Source organism: Trachemys scripta, chromosome 7 (assembly GCF_013100865.1).
Source record: "Trachemys scripta elegans isolate TJP31775 chromosome 7, CAS_Tse_1.0, whole genome shotgun sequence".
NCBI lineage: Eukaryota > Metazoa > Chordata > Testudines > Emydidae > Trachemys > Trachemys scripta.
This window is the reverse complement of record NC_048304.1, coordinates 61,483,929-61,504,057: the sequence shown is the minus strand read 5'-3', so window position 1 is coordinate 61,504,057 and position 20,129 is coordinate 61,483,929. Positions and strand designations below refer to the sequence as shown.

The window sequence follows — 20,129 nt, the reverse complement described above, 5'->3', positions numbered from 1 at the left end:
ATCCTGAGTAGTAAGGGATGGAGGTGATGAGCTCTGTCATTTCTCTGGGTCACTCCTCCAAACATTACTTACTTGAATAATGAGTGGGTTGAGCCTCAGACAGATGTTCTGATTCCATTAGACTTGGGAAAAATATTTCAGACAAACCTCTCCCCCCATCCCCACCCAATGAAAAATGCAGATTCATGTCAACCAAAACATTTGCAAACTTATGTGGCATTCACTGAACTATTTTGCTCAAAAATTCAAAATGACCTTTTGTTTTGAATTTTACTTCAATTTCATTTTAAAAGTTTGAACTAAAAATGGAACAAAAAGTTTAGTTTAATCCAAAAGAAAAAAAATTCAGTTTGCCAAAAACCAAAAATTTGTTTCAGGTCATCTGAAAGTGAATTTCTCTTCCCGTTTTTCAGTTTGGTCAGTCAACTGAAAAGTCTGTTATTTGCACAGCTCTGGCATCTATGCCGCAATCGAAGACAGACATTGAAAAAGGGCCTGGATCCAAACTTAAGTCATGGGGGACTCCCCTGGGCTTCAGCGAGCTTTCTTCAAGCCCTAAATCACAACACGGAACCACCTTACAGCTCAATCTATGCATTAGCAGAACTTCATAAGATGACCAAGTTTTAATTACCCAGAATGACTGAAGTGAGCTGTAAATTCAGGATAACAGAGACCAAATAATTCTGATGTTTTATTTCTTTATATATTATACAACACACACACTTTTAATATTTGGTAAAAAAGTTAACAAAAGTATCTCAGAAGTGACAAAATCCTTTCCCTGTTTAGATTTCAGAAGCTCAAACACTATCTTATTAGACAACTGTTGTTTTATAGCTTTTATGGAGTTTAAAGTGCAAACTACTCACAGATACAACTGGGCAAGAGTACTGTATTCTGATGCGAAAGGTGCAGCATCTAAAATATGTAACATAAAAGCTTCATTGGGTGGCTACAACGACCCTGGGAAGAAGGGGAGCTTCGGAAACTACTTTCTGACTCCTCTGTGCAGAAATATGCTCCAGCCGCTCTGTGTAGAATCCATTAAAATCCAGCCTAGGGGAAAGCAAACACATGTTCAATAGTCTTCCCACAAATGGCCCAGAAGTGTGAAAACAGAGAGAAGTGGTAACAGGCTTCAAATGCTATTCAGGGGTTTCAAAATTCCGTAGTAAAAATGAGAGATTCCTGGGCATACACCTAAAATTCACCAGTTACTATAATTACCATTATTTATGATTTACAGTGTACTTATGGGAGACCTTATAGAGGTAAATTTCAGTTATCTAAATGGCTCAGGGGTGGGAGTATATTGGAATTTCAGAAAATCAGAGTTTGCCAAAACTGGATTTTTTGTTAAGGAAAATGTTGATTCTGAGAGACTTTTCTGCGTTTACCTGTGTTTAAAACAGAATAATCACAAATATGCCATAAAAGCAAGTTGTAAGGCTTTTTGTCTGGAACTTTCAAAGTACTTTACAAAGGAAGATAGGCAGCATTAGCCCCATTTTACGAATGGAGAAACTGAGGCACAGAAGGCTGGCATGACTTGCACTAGTCCAAATAGCAAATCAGTGGCAGAACTGGGAAAAGATCCCAGATCTCCCAACCTCAACTCTGGACTATGCTATAAAACTGAATGTTACTAATCCAAGTCTCAACTATTATTAGGGAAAAATGATTCTGAAACATCAAGCAAAGCTCTGTGTTTTAGGAAGGGTCTCTGGGTAACAAACGGGTATTATATATTTTGGTTACAAACTACTACTAGCCATTTAAAATTACTTCTATGCGCAATAAACACACTGTCTCCTCAAGGGAAAAAACAAGACTATACACTTTAAAATAAGGATTCTTGCTTTGTGAACCAAAGCTACAGCCTATGGCCCACTGGGGCTGTGCATCTCACACCTGCCCATCAATTCTGTAACTGCAGGTATTTCAACTTAGAAATGTTAATACAAGGAACATTTCCATGCTTTTAAATCCAAGCTGGTAAGTATCCTAGACTGTAACTCCACTGATTTTCCTCCTGTGGCACACCAAATTAGGAATGCCAAGTCTCTCTGCCCCACTCCATCCTCACTCATCCCCTTAACCCTACAGTTGTTTGGTGCCTTAGCTGTGCATTTCCAGATATTAACATATTTGGATTTAATTTTAATTTTCTCTCATAAAAAATAACCCCAGTCCAGTACTGTAAATGGCTTGCCACCAGTGGACATCAATAGCAACAACAGTCTCAGTTCCTCTGGGAAAAAAAATATACTGGCAGGAGTGCATAGAGCGAGAGGCACTTCTGTTTGATGCACTTCACCCAAGCCTCAACTGAGAAGGATTTTCCCAGTGCATACTCTGCGGGGATGAGAAACTGGCAGTGCCTCAGCAGGCCCTACATATTTCACGCAACATAGCTGCGGAGAGATCTTAAAGACCCAGTGTTACTAATAAATAATACCTGGCACTTTTATAGCAGCTGTTCATCTGTAGATCTCAAAGCATTTCAAAGGCAGCACTATTATCCCCATCTTGGAGATGGAGAAACTGAGACGTGGAGTGGGTAGGTCAGTTTCCCAAGAAGTATAGTCATTTCAGTGACACAGGACAAGGCTATGACCAAATACAGTGAGGCTAGCATCATTTACAAAGTCAGATTTTCAATAGCTTAAAAAAGAACCCCCCATTTCCCCAACTTTATGTCTTTTAAAAGTACATTTAAAAAAGCTATTTGCTGAACTACTGACTAAAGCTTCTTGCTATTTCAGTGTTACACTGATAGAACAGCTGGCTGCCATGATACAACAAAAAAGGAATAAAGAACAAACTTCAGCCTGGTCTAGAGTTGGACTTTCCTTCCTGTGCTACTAGGAGACAGTTCCACTCTGCTCACCTGTAGATGATGTTGATCATGCTGTGCTCACAGTCATTGGTGCTGTACACGCTCAGCTTATCCAGAAGGTCCAGGAGATGTGTTGAGAAATTGCTGTCAAACTTGTTGATAGTTGCCTCAAAGCCAGATGTTAGTTGGAAGGCGTCTGCATGCTCTGCTAAAAGCTATCAAGAGGAGGCCACAGTAAGTGAGAGTGCTTAGTAAAGCTTTGCGAACTTGCTCCAAGCAACCTTGTTCTCTGGAATTTAGCCATGGAACTTCCAGGCTGTTAAATGAAGGGAACACGGGTTCGGGGGGGAGGGGGGAAGAGCTGACTGTGGTATTACATAAGAGCAGCCATACTGGTTCAGACCAAAGGTCTATCTAGCCCAGTATCCTGTCTTCCGACAGTGGCCAATGCCAGGTGCCCCAGAGGGAATGAACAGACAGATTATCATCAAGTGATCCCTCCCCTGTCGCCCAATCCCAGCTTCTGGCACACAGAGGCTAAGGACACCATCCCTGCCCATCCTGGCTAATAGCCATTGATTGACCTATCCTGCATGAACTTATCTAGTTCTTTTCTGAACCCTATTTTAGTCTTGGCTTTCACAACATCCTCTGGCAAAGAGTTCCGCAGACTGACTGTGCATTGTGTGAAAAAAATACTTCCTTTTGTTTGTTTTAAACCTGCTGCCTATTAATTTCATTTGGTGACCCCCTGTTTCTTGTGTTATGAGGAGTAAATAACACTTCCTTATTTACTTTCTCCACATCAGTCATGATTTTATAGACCTCTATTATATCTCCCCTTAGTCGTCTCTTTTCCAAGATGAAAAGTCCCAGTCGTATTAATCTCTCCTCATATGGAAGCTGTTCCATACCCCTAGTCATCTGCCCTTTTCTGAACCTTTTCCAATTCCAATATATCCTTTTTGAGGTGGGACGACCAAATCTGCACGCAGTATTCAAGATGTGGGCGTACCATGGTTTTATATAGAAGCAATATGATATTTTCTGTCTTATTATCTATCCCTTTCTTAATTATGTCCAACATTGTTTGCTTTTTTGACTGCTGCTGCACATTGAGAGGATGTATTCAGAGAACTATTCACAATGACACCAAGATCTCTTTCTTGAGTGGTAACAGCTAATTTAGACCCCATCATTTTATATGTATAATTGGGATTGTGTTTTCCAATATGCATTACTTTGCATTTATCAACATTGAATTTCATCTGCCATTTTGTTGCCCACTCACCCAGTTTTGAGAGATCCTTTGGTAGCTCTTCACAGTCTGCCTGGGACTTAAATGTCTTGAGTAGTTTTGTATCATCTGCAAATTTTGTCACTTCACTGTTTACCCCTTTTTCCAGATCATTTATGAATATGTTGAATAGGACCGGTCCCAGTACAGACCCCTAAGGGACAACACTATTTGCCTCTCTCCATTCTGAAAACTGACCATTTATTCCTACCCTTTGTTTCCTATCTTTTAACCAGTTACCAATCCACGAGAGGACCTTCCCTCTTATCCTATGACAGCTTACTTTGCTTAAGAGCCTTTGGCAAGGGACCTTGTCAAAAGCTTTCTGAAAATCTAAGTACACTATAGCCACTGGATCCCCTTTGTCCACATACTTGCTGACCTCCTCAAAGAATTCTAGTAGATGGGAGATCATGCCTCACCATTTACAAAAACCATGTTGACTCTTCCCCAATAAATTATGTTCATCTATGTGTATGACAATTTTATTCTTTATTATAGCTTCAACCAGTTTGCCCGGTACCGAAGTCAGGCTTACCAGCCTGTAATTGCCAGGCTCACCTCTGGAGCACTTTTTAAAAGTTGGCATCACATTAGCTATCCTCTGGTCATTTGGTACGGAAGCGGATTTAAATGATAGGTTACGGACTACAGTTAGTAGTTCTGCAATTTCACATTTGAGTTCCTTCAGAACTCTTGGGTGAATATCATCTGGTCCTGGTGACTCATTACTGTTTAGTTTATCAATTTGTCCCAAAATCTCTAATGACTCCTCAATCTGGGACAGTTCCTCAGATATGTCACCTAAAAAGAAGGGCTCAGGTTTGGGAATCTCCCTCACATCCTCTGCCGTGAAGACTGATGCAAAGAATTTATTTAGTTTCTCTGCAATGGCCTTCTCGTCCTTGAGTACTCCTTTAGCATGTTGATTGTCCTGTGGCCCCACTGGTTGTTTAGCAGGCTTTCTGCTTCTGATGTACTTAAATTTCTTTTTTTTTTTTTTGCTATTTTTTCTTAAGTCTTTGGCTAGCTGTTCTTCAAATTCTTTTTTTGGCCTTCCTAATTATATTTTTACACTTCATTTGCCAGAATTTATGCTCCTTTCTATTTTCCTCACTAGGATATTAGTTGGGGATTGGTCCTGCTTTGAGCAGGGGGTCGGACTAGATGACCTCCTGAGGACCCTTCCAACCCTGATATTCTATGATATAACTTCCATTTTTTAAAGGATGCCTTTTTGCCTTGCACTACTTCTTTTACTTAATTGTTTAGCCACAGTGGCACTTTTTTGGTTCTCTTACGTTTTTTTAATTTGGTGTATACTTTTAAGTTGAGCCTCTATTAAGGTGTCTAAAAAGTTTCTATGCAGCTTTCAGGGATTTCATTTTTGGTGCTGTACCTTTTAATTTCTGTTTAACTTCCTCTTTTTTGTGTGGTCCTCCTTTCTGAAATTAAATGCTACAATGTTGGGCTGCAGTGGTGTTTTCCCCACCATCGGGATGCTAAATTTAATTATATTATGGTCACTATTACCAAGCAGGTCCAGCTATATTCACCTCTTGGACCAGTTCTTGTGCTCCACTTAGGACTAAATCAAGACTTGCCTCTCCTCTTGTGGGTTCCAGGACTAGCTGCTCTAAGAAGCAGTCATTTAAGATGTCAAGAAACTTTATCTCTCCATCCCGTCCTGAGGTGACATGTACCCAGTCAATATGGGGATAGTTGAAATCCCCCAGTTATTATTGAGCTTTTTATTTTAATAGCCTCTCTAATCTCCCTGAGCATTTCACAGTCACTATCACCATCCTGGTCAGGTGGTTGGTAATATATACCTACTGTTATATTCTTATTATTAGAGCATGGAATTACTATCCATAGAGCATCTATGGTACAGTTTGGTTCATCTAAGATTCTTTCTTCATTTGATTCTATGCTTTCTTTCACATATAGTGCCACTCCCCCACCAGCATGACCTGTTCTGTCCTTTGGATATATTTTGTACCCTGATATTACTGTGTCCCATTGATTATCCTCATTCCACCAAGTTTCTGTGATGCCTATTATATCAATATCCTCATTTAATATGAGGCACTCTAGTTCACTCATCTTATTATTTAGACTTCTAGCATTTATATATAAGCATTTTAAAAACTTGTCACTTTTTAGCTGTCTGCCATTATATAATGTAATTGGATGGGACTTTTTTCATTTGACTGTTTCTCATCAGATCCTATCTGTATTTTATCATCTTCCATCCTCTCCTCCTTACTAGGACAGAGAATCTCCATTAATAGATCCTTCCCTAGAGGATGTCTCTGTCCGAACCACGTGCTCCTCCGCACCTGTCGGCTTTCCTCCAGCCCTTAGTTTAAAAACTGCTCTACGATCTTTTTAATTTTAAGTGCCAGCAGTCTGGTTCCACTTTGCTTTAGGTGGAGTCCATCCTTCCTGTATAGGCTCCCCCTTTCTCAAAAGTTTCCCCAGTTCCCAATAAACCTAAACTACTCCTCCCTATACTATTGTCTCATCCATACATTGAGGCCCTACAGTTCTGCCTAACTGGACCGGCACGTGGAACTGGAAGCATTTCAGAGAATGCTATCATGGAGATCCTGGACGTCAATCTCTTACCTAGCAGCCTAAATTTGGCCTCCAGGACCTCTCTCATATCATTCCCTATGTCATTGGTACCTACATGTACCACGACTACCGGCTTCTCCCCAGCACTACACCTAAGACTATCTAGCTGTCTCAAGAGATCCGCAACCTTTGCACCAGGCAGGCAAGTCTCACCATGCGGTTCTCCCGGTCATCGCAAACCCAGCTATCTATGTTTCTAATGATCGAATCGCCCAATACGTGTCTCTTCCTAATAACTGGAATTCCTTCCCCCAGAGAGGTATCCTCAGTGCAAGAGGATACCACATCATCATCTGGAAGGAGGGTCCCAACTATGGGATCACTTCCCTCTGCTCCAGTTGGATGTTCTCCTTCCCTGAGACTTTCATCCTCTTCAACAGCACAGAGGCTGTCAGACTGGAGGTGGGACTGTTCTACTATGTCCCGGAAAGTCTCATCTATGTACCTCTCTGTCTCCCTTAGCTCCTCCAGTTCAGCCACTCTGGTCTCCAAAGCCCATACACTGTTTCTGAGGGCCAGGAGCTCCTTGCACCGAATGCACACATATGCCACCTGCCCATAGGGCAGGTAACCATACATGCTGCATTGGGTGCAATAAACTGGATAGCCCCCAGTCTGTTGCTGGATTTCTGCCTGCATTATCTTTTTATCTATTATCTATTTGAGAGATCAAATCCAGGTGCAATGGAAGTAAAACTGGAGTCATCACTAAGAGATGTGGAGAACCAGTATTGGCATGGCCATGCCAAGTGGAATTGGGGGTAAAGCATAATAAAGCTTTACCGTCCAGGGTAGCAGGAAGGCGTCTGGAATGGAACCCAGACGGCAGCCTTGAAAGGAGAAGAATTGGTGACATTTTCTGTCGTACTTGTTCACATATAGGTCTGTCTGGGAAGTCCCCCACTGCTTGAAAATGCCTCTGGCTACATCTGGGCAAACAGACCACTCGTGATGACTAAAGAAAGACCTGCTCAGGTGATCTGCTAACTCGTTTTGCACCCCTGGAAGATAAGAGGCATCAAGGTAGACTGAATGGGCTATACAAAATTCCTATAGATGAACTGCTTCCTGAAAAAGGAGGGATGAGCAAGCGCCTCCCTTCCTGTGGAGGTAAAACATGGCTGCGGCGTTGTCTGTCAGAACAAATAGGTTTCTCCTTCTGATATGAGGCAGGAATGACTGACAGGCAAGACTAACCACTCTGAGCTCTCTAATGTTGATATGAAGAAAAATCTTTGTCAATGACCAAAGACCTTGAGTTCTGAGGGGCCCCAAGTGAGCTCACTATCCTAGCACTGACGCGTCTGAGACCAGAGTCATTGACGGTCAAGGGTGGATGAAGACCACCAATTCAGAGAAACAAGAAGGAACTGTGAATACAACGTCCAGAGAAAGATGGCTTGGTAAGTACACTGAGACCAGACAAGTCTGGAAAGGTCTGAGATACAGTCTCACATGTTGTACCACTTATGGGCACGAGACCATGGAGTTCAGGAACCTTATACGGTTTCGGGCTGTTGTGATGGGATGACATTTGAGGTGTGTAACTAGATATTGGACCGACTGGAATTGTAACTTGGGGGGGGGGGGGACGGACACCCTGGCCTGGATAGAGTACAACACACATCCATAAACACTATCCTCTGTACCAGAGAGAAGGGTAGATTTGGCCTTGAATGTTGATTGGATGAGTCAAACACTGGACACAACCAGAGTCCTGGACCGACCCTTGACTAGTCAGTCATTCAGATAAGGGTAGGCCTGCACTCCTAATCTCCTCAGGAACACTGCCACTATGGCCATACATATTGGGAATACCCGAGGAACTGCAGACAGGCCAAATGGAAGCACAGTGAACTGGTAATGTGACTGCTTCACTACAAACCTGAGGAACCTTCTGTGCCCTCAGTACATTGAGGCATAGAAGGAGGCATCTCTTAAATCAAGGGTGGCGAACCAGTCCCTGGGATGCAATGGTGACCATGCAGAACTTTCTCTTTTTGAAATAGTTGTTAAATTGATGCAGGTCTAAAATAGATCTGAGACTCCCCTTGGCTGTCGGGATTAGGAAATAACAGGAGTAGAAACCCTTCCAGCCTGTGGGAAGATTCTTTTACTACCTCCATCTGTATGCTCAGATTTAAGACTACACTCATTAATAACTCTTGGTGAGCTTTATAGTCATCTGGGGGAGGCAAAATGCCCTCGACTGAGACTGCCTTGTCAGGAGAGGAGGACAGGGAGGCCAGCACTGGTTGTGGATGCTCTTCCTTCCCTTCTTTATCTAGGAGGTCCTGCTGAACCTATTTTTGGAGTCTGGTACTGGGTTCAGTACCACAGTCGGGAAGAGGTGCTGCCCAGTGGGAAGGTGCAGGGCACCTTTCCGAGGCCACCAAATAGAAGTGCCTGGAATGCGTCCTGGAAACTAGAGGAAAATCCCACAGGTTCCAAAAGGGCCTTTAGACTGGCGTAGGACCCCAGTGACCTCCTGGCCAACCACTTGATGGTGCTCCTGTGACTGGAACCATCAAAGGGTAGAAATGTCTGGAGAAGTAACAAAAGCAGCTTTGAAACTGGGAAGAGTATGACCCAATCTCTGACTCAGAAGAGGTTAACTCTCATTCCAGTGGCCATGGGAGCGCAGCTCCTGACTGTGCTGGCTATCAGTGCAAAGGTGGAGAGATCTGCAGCGAGGCCAGCATCATGGGTTTCCCCTTTGATGATATCGAAGGGCAAGCTGTCATGGGTATGTGAGACTGGTCCAGTACCACGCGTTGTAATGATCCAGCCAGTTCACCCGTGTCCGCCAGCACTGAACGCAACAACTCTTGTACTGCCAGTGACACCGGTACTGACAGCAAGAGATCACTAGCAGCTACAAACACCTCTGTCACGGTCGGTACTGAGAGTGTCGGTATGGTGCTGTGCTGCAGATATGGGAGCCTCTTCTGGCTCCGGACTCAACAGTACCTGCATAGGTGCTGGCTTCGGTGGTACCAAGGCAGAGGAGTGCTTGGGTTTAGAGTGCAATTTACTCTGATCCCCATGCCTGGCAGACTTCATTGCTGTGAACTGCCCCCTTTCGGCAGTCTGCTTTTTATGCCTCTTCCTAGGCACTAGGATTGGTGCCAGGACTCTGACATGGTAGGATGCCAAAGCACTCGGTGCTGATTCTGACTGGCTGGCTCAGATGGAGGTCTCGGTGCCTCCTCCATGAGCAGAAACTTTAGCCGGGCTTCCTGATCTTTTTTTGTTTGAGACTTAAAGTCCTTGCAAATTTTGCAAAGGTCCCCATATGAGCTTCCCCAAGGCACTTCAAGCAACTTGACTGTGGGTTGCTCAAGAGCATAGACTTATTATAGGAAACACAGAGCTTGAAGCACAGTGACCAAGGCATCTCTTGGCACCAAGGATTGATGGAAAAGCAGATAAACACAGAAAATCTAACTGACTGACTAAACACTAGTAATTTTACTACTAGTGACTAATTATTTACAATATATAAAGAACAAAATCAACTGTGAGAACTTGCAAATGCAAGAAGAATAGTTCCAGAGACCATCATGGTTGGCAAAAAGAAGCTGAGAGGGCACGGGTTGGCTAGGTGCTTTTTACCAATGCTAGTGGTATGTGGCAACAGAGGGTGCTCAAGCTTCCCCAACGGGTACCACTGAGGGAAAAAATTCTGGCGATTTTGCACTGGGCACACACACACCAAGAGTGGAATATATGTGTGCAAGCGCTCAAAGAAGAACACTTGCGGTGAAATGAGAAGGTAAGCATTAGTGGAAATGTGTTGTTCTGAAGTATGCGTAGATTTGTAATTCTGAGTCTGTAAGGATTCTGTATCTCAGCAAGGATCTGCACTAAACAGCTGCTGTGTGGAAGTGGCCCTTACCCAGCAGACCCACTCCATGTGTGTATGGAGAAGCAGATCTGCTGACTTTAGTGACCAAAGTAAGCATTCAGTGCTTTTTTATCTGTTGACTGGGCTGGCTCTGTAGGGGTAAGGTTGACAGAAAGCTGGATTCTCTTCCTTTCCTCTAGCATCAGAATTGTGTATTAAGTTCCAGTCAGTTACAGCAATGCAAACCCACTGAAGACAACAGAGCTGCATGGCTATCACTGGAAGCTTGCAGAACCTCTATGAATGATAACCATCCCTGAGAAGAAAAAAGCTCAGCCTGACTGTCAGAGCCTTGGCTGAACTTGTAGTGCTAGCAGTTAGAAAAATATTTTCTTTTTCTCTTGTAACCTGAGCACATTTGTTCTGAATTCACTAAAGGCATGTGTAAGGACATAATAGACATGGAACACTGAGGGGCCATTTCTCAGAACGAAGCCGCTCTTTGAGGAATGTTTTGAGTGTATTTATTTACACAAACTTCTAAGTTCACACTTAAAAGGAGCCTGGCTGATTAGTTTAAAGAACACTTATTCCCCCTTGTTACCAAACGGGAACAGCACACGCTGCTGGCTGGATGATTGTGAAGTACTTCTATGGCTTTTTCAGTGCAATGGAAGAAAGGTAGAAAGAAAGAGAAACCAGACTTCCAAGGTGCTGTCTGGAAGGAAGAATTAGCCAGTTAAGAACAAGTATATAAATATTCTGAAAAGTGGGTGCCTTACTTTATTAGTTAGCTGCTTCTTCACAACTTCCTCGGCACGCTCCTGCTCTGTTGGTGGGCCCAACATCGTGCCGTGCTCTAATGTAAGCCGGCCCATTTCATTATTCAGCTTCATGCTTTGGGTAAATCTCTGTGAGAAGAGTAGATGATAAAACATTGTAAATGTTAAGCCACTTTTCTATAGTTAAAATGAAGCATAAGAACTGGTTTTAAATTCGGGCAGGACTTTAGAGCTTCAATAATTCACAAAAGCCTTCTTCCATAGCAGTGGGGTACATACGATCAAACCCTGGTTAAGGCAGCGATGAGGCTGGTGTCTCCCATCAGACTGCCCATACATCACTAAAACAAAACATCATTTTGCATGAGACACCAGTGCTGGGTCATGACAGGCAGACACAACTGTATTACAGGTCAGGATTAAGGTGCATTAGGGGTGCCCACGACTGAACAGTAAAGGGTGCTACAGATCAGTACAGTGGTGCTCTGGCAGAGTTTGGGGAAAGAGGACAGAAAGGAAGAGCCTGGGGTGCTGAGGGTTAGAGCAGAGATGCAATGACAGAGATATACAGGGACCTTGCACAATGCACACCTGAATATTCCTGACTACCAACTCCTCTTCTAACTACTAGGTTAGAAGGCTGGGTTCAAGGAGGAATGGGACTAGAACAAGGCTGGGAACAAACAGGTGCAGGAACTATTGCAGCTGTGGGTGAATGCTTTGAGCAGTCATTGAATGCTACTGCTGCCGCTGCTGGGCTTAACAGCCAGTCTGCTGACTCTTCCAACCAATCAGGCATAGATGACAAATCTGAGGAACTGTCCCAGACTGAGGTGTCAATAGAGAAGACTGTGGAACAAACTGATAAAATTAAACAGTAAAAAGTCACAAGGACCAGATGGAATTCACCCAAGGGTTCTAAAAGGATTCAAATATGAAATGGCAGAAATACTAATGGGTATGTAACCCATCATTTAAGTCAGGTTATGTACCAGATAACTGGAGGATAGCTAATGTAACGCCAATTTTTTAAAAAGGCTCTAGCAGCAATTCTGGCAACAATAGGCTAGTAAGCCTAACTGCAGTACAAGGCAAACTGGTTGAAACTATAGAAAAGAATAAAATTATCAGGCACACAGATGAACTCGATATGCTGGGGAAGAGTCAACACAGCCTTTGTAAAGGGAAATCATGCCTCACCAATCTATTAGAATTCTATGAGGATGCCAACAAATGTGGACAAGGATGATCCAGTGGACATAGTGTACTTGGCCTTTCAGAAAACCTTTGACAAGGTCCCTCAACAAAGGATCTTAAGCAAAATAAGCAGTCATGGGATAAGAAGGAAGGACTTCTCATTGATCAGTAACTGGTTAAAAGACAGGAGACAAAAGATGGGAATAAATGGTCAGTTTTCAGAAAGGAAAGAAGTAAATAGCAGGTTCCCCAATGATCTTTACTGGGACCAGTGCTGTTCAACATATTCATAAAATGATCTGAAAAAAAGGGTAAACAGCGAGGTGGCAAGTTTGCAGATGATACTAAATTAGTCAAGATAATTAAGTCCAAAGCAGACTGCGAAGAGTTACAACGGGGTCTCACAAAACTGGGTAACTAGGCAACAAAATAGCAGATGAAATTCAGTGTTGATAAATGTAAAGTAATGCGCATTGGGAAATATAATCTCATCTATACATACCAAACGATGGGGTCTAAATCAGCTGTTACCACTCCAGAGAGAGATCCTGGAGTCATTGTGGTTAGTCAATGTGCATCAGCAGTCAAAAAAGCCAACAGAATGTTATGAACCATTAGAAAGGGATAGGAACAAAACAGTAAATAGCACAATGCCACTATATAAATCCATGGTACGACCATGCCTTGAATACTGCATGCAGTTCTGGCTGCCCCATCTCAAAAAAGATCTATTAGAATTGAAAAAGGTACAGAGAAAGGCAACAAAAAAGGATTGGTGATATTGAACAGCTTCCATATTAGGAGAGGTTAAAAAGACTATTCAGCTTAGAAGAGAGACAACTGAAGGGAGTATTATAGAGGACAATAAAATCATGAATGATGTGAAGAAAATGAATAAGAAAGTGTTATTTACCCCTTCACAGAACACATAAACAAGAGGGTCATCCAATTAAATTAATAGGCATCAGGTTTCAAACAAACAAAAGGAAGTATTTGTTCACATAATATACAGTCCACCAGTGGAACTCGTAGTCATGGGACGATGTGAAGGTCAAAAATAGAAGTGGGTTCAAAAAATAATTAGGTCAGTTCATGGAGGATAGGTCCATCGATGGCTAGTAGCCAAGATGGTCAGGGATGCAACCTCCTGCTCCGGATGTCCCTGGGTATCTGACTGCCAGAAGATGGGACTAGATGACAGGGGATGGTTCACTCAGTAATTGCCCTATGCTGTTCATTTCCTCTGAAGCATCTGGTAGTGGCCACTGGCGGAAGACAGGATATTGGACTAAATGGACCATTTATCTGACTAAGTATGCCCATTTTTATATTCTTAACAAGCACTACGAGTCAATTCTCATCAGTACTAAACTCCATCAATATTCTTGGAAGAAGAACATAAAATCAAACTTTCCCTAGGATGTTTCAGTCATCTTCTTGCCAAAACAGCTGTCAGAATAGTAAAAAGAAAGCTAAAGAGGCTGCTCACAAGAACAGGAGAGGCCAGTGAAAGAAGCAAAGTATTTCAGAGGGAGGAGAGAGGGGCAAGTCAAAAGAAATGGCACTGTGAGAAGAGGGAAGTGGCATTTTGAGCAGCTGCAAACACTGTGGTGAGTGCTGGGAGGCCCCATACCTGCATACAGTTTGTGAACATGACACAAACAGACATCAGCTTGGAAAAGATCTTCAGCAGCTCAGGATTTGTTAGCATGCAGTCCTTTAGACAGTTATCCAGAAAGCTGGTATGGTGGCTCAGGACATCATCAATATTGGAAGCCTGTTATAAGAAAACACAACAATAAACAACACATCAACCAGTTCCTTACACTAACCTGCTACCAGAGATTTAAAATATCGTTAGTGATGTGAAATAAATTAATGGAAAAAGAAAAAGTAAAATTGCTATGAGATATTGAGAAGATCATAGTGCTTAAAATATAAGGTTAAACTCAGACAGGAAATACATTATGGGAACAAAATGAGATTGAGATACTGTTTCTGTAGGGTTTTACAAGTTTTTAATTATCTCAACTGATATGACTTCAAGTTTTAACAAGTTTACATTCAGATAAAACTCTGCGCTGACTCAAGATGTGCAGAGATTAAGAACACAAACTGAGTCATGAGAAGGTATTATAGCAAACACATCCAAGACATCTGCTTACACTTCTCAGAGCCAACAAGGGTCAAAAGCACAACCTTTCCCAGAACTAGAATGGAATAGGGATAAACCCCATTCCCCGATGAGTCAGATATGTTGACTATCTTTCCTTATGCCAAGGGGTTCCTTTTCCATTTCAGAGCTCTTTTTTACGACAGTCAACTTGGTGAAAACGGGGGTAGATTGGCACAACGCAGAACATCAGCCTGAAAGGGGCTGCCGTTTCCCGTAATTTCTAAATCTCAGTGATCCTAATTCATGGAATACCAGGTAGGGAAAAACTGGCCCAAACAGTCCCAAAGTGTGATTAAGAGCCAGTTCTGTGCTCCAAACATGTAGTGCAATATATGCCTTATTGAAATCAATGGAAGTTTTTCCCAGATGCTTGGGGAGGTCTAAACCCTTGCTGACAATTCCCTTACAAGACTGTATCATGCCTTTAATAGCAAATTAGTGATTACGATGATTCTGTTTCATAACTGACTGTCATAACAAAAGCAATGTATATGTCACCCAACCTTCCTGACCAAAAGTCTAGTCCTCTGGATCCTCAGGGAGGGTGGAGTGAACATACAAAAGAATTCAGAGAGATCATTAGTCATAGTCACAGTCAGAGAGTCAGCCAAAACTCTGCATCAGTGATTCCTGGGTATGTCTAAAATCTTTGCATCCCAGTACTCTGGGACCATTCTCCCCTTATGCAAAGGAATTGAAATCTTTCTTCTGTTCCTGTTATTTTCTTCTCTCTTGGTAGATGGGATCCAGCCACTGCTGGCACCATGTCACATGGTGGTGTAAGCAGGAGCTGGAGCACAGAGAAAAGTGTGTTTCTAAGAGAGGAAAAGCCTTTCTTAATAATAAAGCTGGAAAGTGAAGAAGAAGAGTCAGCACTACTGTGGTGTGGTCAGACCAACAATTTTAACCCTGTGTCTGCCTGCACAGCAACAGCCTCTGGAGGAATAAATTTTGGAAAGAAAAAGAGCTACTTTTGTGCGTCTCCCACACCCAAAATTGTGTGTTGCAAACTCTTCTGCAGGAGTTAACTATTCTCCTAGCAGGTTCTGGTGCACAAACACATACAAAAATCAAACTAGCATTGTAAACGTCAATCACTGGAACAGCCAAATGCCAAGGGACAACATTGCTAGGGAAAGTCACTCCAATCTAGACTTCTAAGAAGGCAATAAAATAATGGGGAGTAAGACAAGTGTCCTTCTGGAAAACTCTTGTCTGGAACCAGTATCTTCCCTTAGCTGCCCCTCCTTAAGTCTCTTTCCTTTCTAGGCAGAAGCACTGTCAGGCTTCTGATGTTATCACCACAGGAACAGCACTTAAAGAATTCCCAACAATCTCTTCTGGCGCAGTAAGTTTGGGGAATACAGTAACTGTTTTCCGGAGAACAGTACATTTAAATATTTACTTTAAGTAACTGAAAACTGATTTTTTCTTAAACAAAAGGGATAAGAGTAACAGTTCGGTGACTTGGGACTCTTGTCCAACTGGCCACCGGTCAAATCACTAAACTCACCGATTTCAAGTTTTTCTCAAGGATATGCCATGTAGGTTCCATCACCTCAAACATCATATAATACTGGATATTCTGTACAAAATTCAACATCCGCTGTCGTAGTGTGAAAGCACCAGCAAACCTGAAAGAGGCAACAAGCAGCAAGCTCAGATATGGCAACATCACTGGGAATTGACTTTAGAGAGGCAGGTGAAGCACAACAGAAGACAACCACCCAGAAGACAGAAAATAAAATGTTTACTCACCTTCTCATAATCTGTTCTTCGAGATGTGTTGCTCACATTCATTCCAATTATGTGTGTGCATGCCGCGTGCACAGTTCGCCAGAAGGTTTTTCCCTTAGCAGCATCCATTGGATTGGCTCTGCAGCCCCCTGGAGTCGCGCCTTCATGGCACCACATGTAGGGCCCTGCCAACCCGCTGCCTCTCCAGTTCCTTCTTGCAGGATACTCCGACAGAGGGGAAGGCAGGTGGGATTGGAATGGATATGAGCAACACATCTCAAAGAACAACAGTTATGAGAAGGTGAGTAACCATTTTTTCTTCTTCGAGTGCTTGCTCGTATCGATTACAATTAGGTGACTCCCAAGCCTTACGTAGGAGGGGAGGTTGGAGTTTATGGAATCGCTGATTAAATCACAGCCCGGTTGAACACTGCATCGTCCCTGGTGTGCTGGGTGATTGAGTAATGTCAAATGAAGGTGTGGACTGAAGACCACGTAGCCGCTCTACATATCTCCTGGATTGGTCCCCGGGCCAGGAAGGCCAACAAAGATGCCGGAGCTCTGGTGGAGCGTGCAGTCAGAGTGGGGGCAGGGACCTTTGCGAGATTGTAGCAAACCCGGATACGGGATGTGATCCACGACGATATCCTTTGTGTGGACACTGGGAGGCTTTTCACCCTGTCCGCTACCGCAACAAATAGCTGGTTTGACTTGCGGAACTGCTTATTTGTTCAACATAAAAGGCCAATGCATGCCGCACATTCAAGGAATGGAGCTCTGCTCGCGAATATTGGCATGGGGTTTTGGGAAAAAGACCGGAAGGACTATGTCTTGATTGGCATGGAAATTCGAGACCACCTTCAAGAGGAACACCGGATGAGGTCGCAGTTGCACCTTATCTTTGTAAGAAATGGTATATGGGGGGTGGGATGTGAGAGCCTTGAGCTCGGACACCCTTCTGGCTGATGTTATTGCAACCAAAAAGGCCACCTTGTAGGAAAGGTAGAGAAGGGAACAGGTCGCTAGGGGCTCGAATGTGGGCCCCATCAGTACCTAGTTAAGGTCCCACGTGGGAGGTGGGCTGCTGAATATGAGGATATAATCTGTCCAACCCCTTGAGGAACCGCCGCACCATTTCATTAGTGAAGATGGTGCATTCATGCTCTCCTGGGTGAAAAGCTGAGATGGCAGCCAGGTGAACCTTTATTGAGGAGTGAGACAAGCCCTGCTGTTTCAGCTTTAGGAGGTAGTCCAAGATAAAGGTGACCGATGAGTCTGTTGGAGGGATACAACTCTGCGAGCACCAAATCGCAAATCTCTTCCACTTGGCTAGGTAAGTCACTCTAGTTGAAGGTGTTCTGCTACCCGGAAGAACCTCTCTAATGGGGTCTAAGTATGTGAGCTGTAGCAGGTTCAACCACGACAGACCACTTGTGATTGTGAAATGACCTGCTGAGGTGGTCTGCTAGGTCATTCTGCGACCCTGGAAGACAGGACGCTTCCAAAAGCATGGAGTGTGCTATGCAGAACTCCCAGAGCTTGAGGGCTTCCTGACACAGGGGAGAGGAGTGCGCTCCCCCCATCTGTTGATCTAAAACAGGGGTCGGCAACGTTTGGCATGCGGCTCGCCAGGGTAAGCACCCTGGTGGGCCGGGCCAGTTTATTTACCTGCTGACGCAGCAGGTTCGGCCGATCGCGGCCTCCACTGGCCGTGGTTTGCCGTACTGGGCCAATGGAGGCGGCAGGAAGCCATGGCCAGCACATCCCTCGCCCGCGCCGCTTCCCACCACCCCCATTGGCCTGGGACGGCGAACCGCGGCCAGTGGAGGCCGTGATCGGCCGAACCTGCCGCGTCAGCAGGTAAATAAACTGGTCTGGCCGGCCAGGATGCCAAACGTTGCTGACCCCTGATCTAAAACATCACTGTTGTAGTGTCTGTCGGGGCCAACGTGCATTTGCCCTCCAGGAGAGGCTGAAAGGACTGACATGCCAGTCAGACTGCCTGAGCTTCCTTACATTGATGTGAAGCATCAGTTCCTCCTGAGACCAGAGGCCCTGAGTTCTGTGCTCCCCAAGGTGTTCCCCCTACCCCATGGTAGAGGCGTGTGTGGTCAGACATAGGGATGGACAAGGTTTGGAAAACACAACCCCTGCACACACCAAGTGCAGGTCGAACCACCAGTGAAGAGACTTGAGAACCTCCGGTGGAAGGGTAACCACCATGTCTAGACTGTGCCTGCTTGGCTGATACACCAATGCTAGCCAAGCTTGGCGAGGTCTGAGTCTGAGCCTCGCATGTTGCACTACATATGTGCAAGATGCAGAGTTTTAAGCAACTCCTTACTGTGGTTATAGGGAATCATTTGAGGTCCTGTATGATGTCGTGAATGGCCTGGAAGCGGGATTGAGACAAGAATGCTCTGGCCTGTGTTGAGTCTAGCACTGCCCCTATGAACTCTATTCTCTGAGGAGGGGTGAGCGATGACTTTTGAGTGTTTAGGAGGAGACCCAATGCATTGAAGGTGGATCTTATGAGGGAGACATGCTGATCCACTTGTGTTCTGGACTGGCCCTTGACTAGCCAGTCATCTACGTAAGGAAATACCTGAACCTGCCTTTTCCGCAGAAAAGCGGCCACGATGGACATACATTTGGTGAACACTCAAGGTGCTGATGATAGGCCGAAAGGTAGTACTGTGAATTGGTAGTGGGAACTCCTGACTGTAAACCTTAAGAAGCACCTGTGGGGCAGGATTACGGAAAGGTGGAAGTATGCGTCCTTCAAAGTCGAGGGCAGCATACCAATCTCCTGGATCCAGGGAGGGGATGATAGTGGCCAAAGAGACCGTTTGAAACTTTAGTTTCTTCATGAACTTGTTGAGACTGTACGGGTCCAAGATGGGTCTGAGGCCCCCTTTTGCTTTCGGTATTAGGAAATACCAGGAGTAAAACCCCTTTCCCCTGAGCTTCAGTGGAACCTCCTCCACAGCCCCCACCGATAGGAGGGTTTGTTCCTCCTGGACGAGAAGTTGCTTGTAAGAAGGGTCCCTGAAGAGGGACGGGAAAGGGGGTCAGGAGGGAGGGGGGGCGAAGGAAATTTGAGACAATATCCCACTTCTACCATGCAGAGGACCCAATGGTCTGAGGTGATTTGGGACCATGCTCGGTAAAAATGGGACAGACGTTCCGAAAACGGGAAAGTGGGATCCAGTTGAGTGGTTGGTATAACGCCCTTGAGCGCATCCTCAAAAGGTCTGCCCAGAGCCTGGGGGCTGCCTGGACAATCCAAATCCCATTATTCGGGAGTTGGGAATGGTGGTTCTGATTTCTGGGATGCCTACGGTTCTGGTCCTGCCTAGACTGCCCCTGGTATGGTCGTGTCGGGGGTTGAAGCCTAAATTGTCTATAATGGGTGGCAGGGGCGTGCAGTCCCAGCGATCTCAGAGTGACTTGGGAATCTTTCAAACTGTGGAGTTTCTAGTCCATTTTCTCTGAAAATAATGTGGCCCCCTCAAACAATAGGTCCTGAATTATCTGTTGGACCTCCCCGGAGAGGCCCAAGACCTGCAGCCATAAGCAAGGGCGCATTGCAATGCCCGAAGACGTCGTCT

At 44.3% G+C, this 20,129-nt stretch overlaps 1 protein-coding gene across 4 annotated transcripts in view; it reads right to left on the bottom strand.

The window, feature by feature from the left end:
• Positions 1 to 681: 681 nt before the first annotated feature.
• Positions 682 to 20,129, bottom strand: part of TUBGCP2 (tubulin gamma complex associated protein 2) — a 90,862-nt gene continuing 71,414 nt past the window's right edge. For 3 of the 4 annotated variants that reach the window (XM_034775463.1, XM_034775462.1, XM_034775464.1), the window contains exons 14-18: positions 16,295 to 16,415; positions 14,239 to 14,382; positions 11,409 to 11,537; positions 2,894 to 3,057; positions 945 to 1,059 (exon numbers count right to left, since the gene is read on the bottom strand). In XM_034775463.1, coding sequence (XP_034631354.1) covers positions 945 to 1,059; positions 2,894 to 3,057; positions 11,409 to 11,537; positions 14,239 to 14,382; positions 16,295 to 16,415 — 673 coding nt within the window. Of the gene's footprint in view, positions 1,060 to 2,893; positions 3,058 to 11,408; positions 11,538 to 14,238; positions 14,383 to 16,294; positions 16,416 to 20,129 lie in introns of all 4 variants that reach the window. The other variant, XM_034775461.1, reaches the window with a different exon arrangement.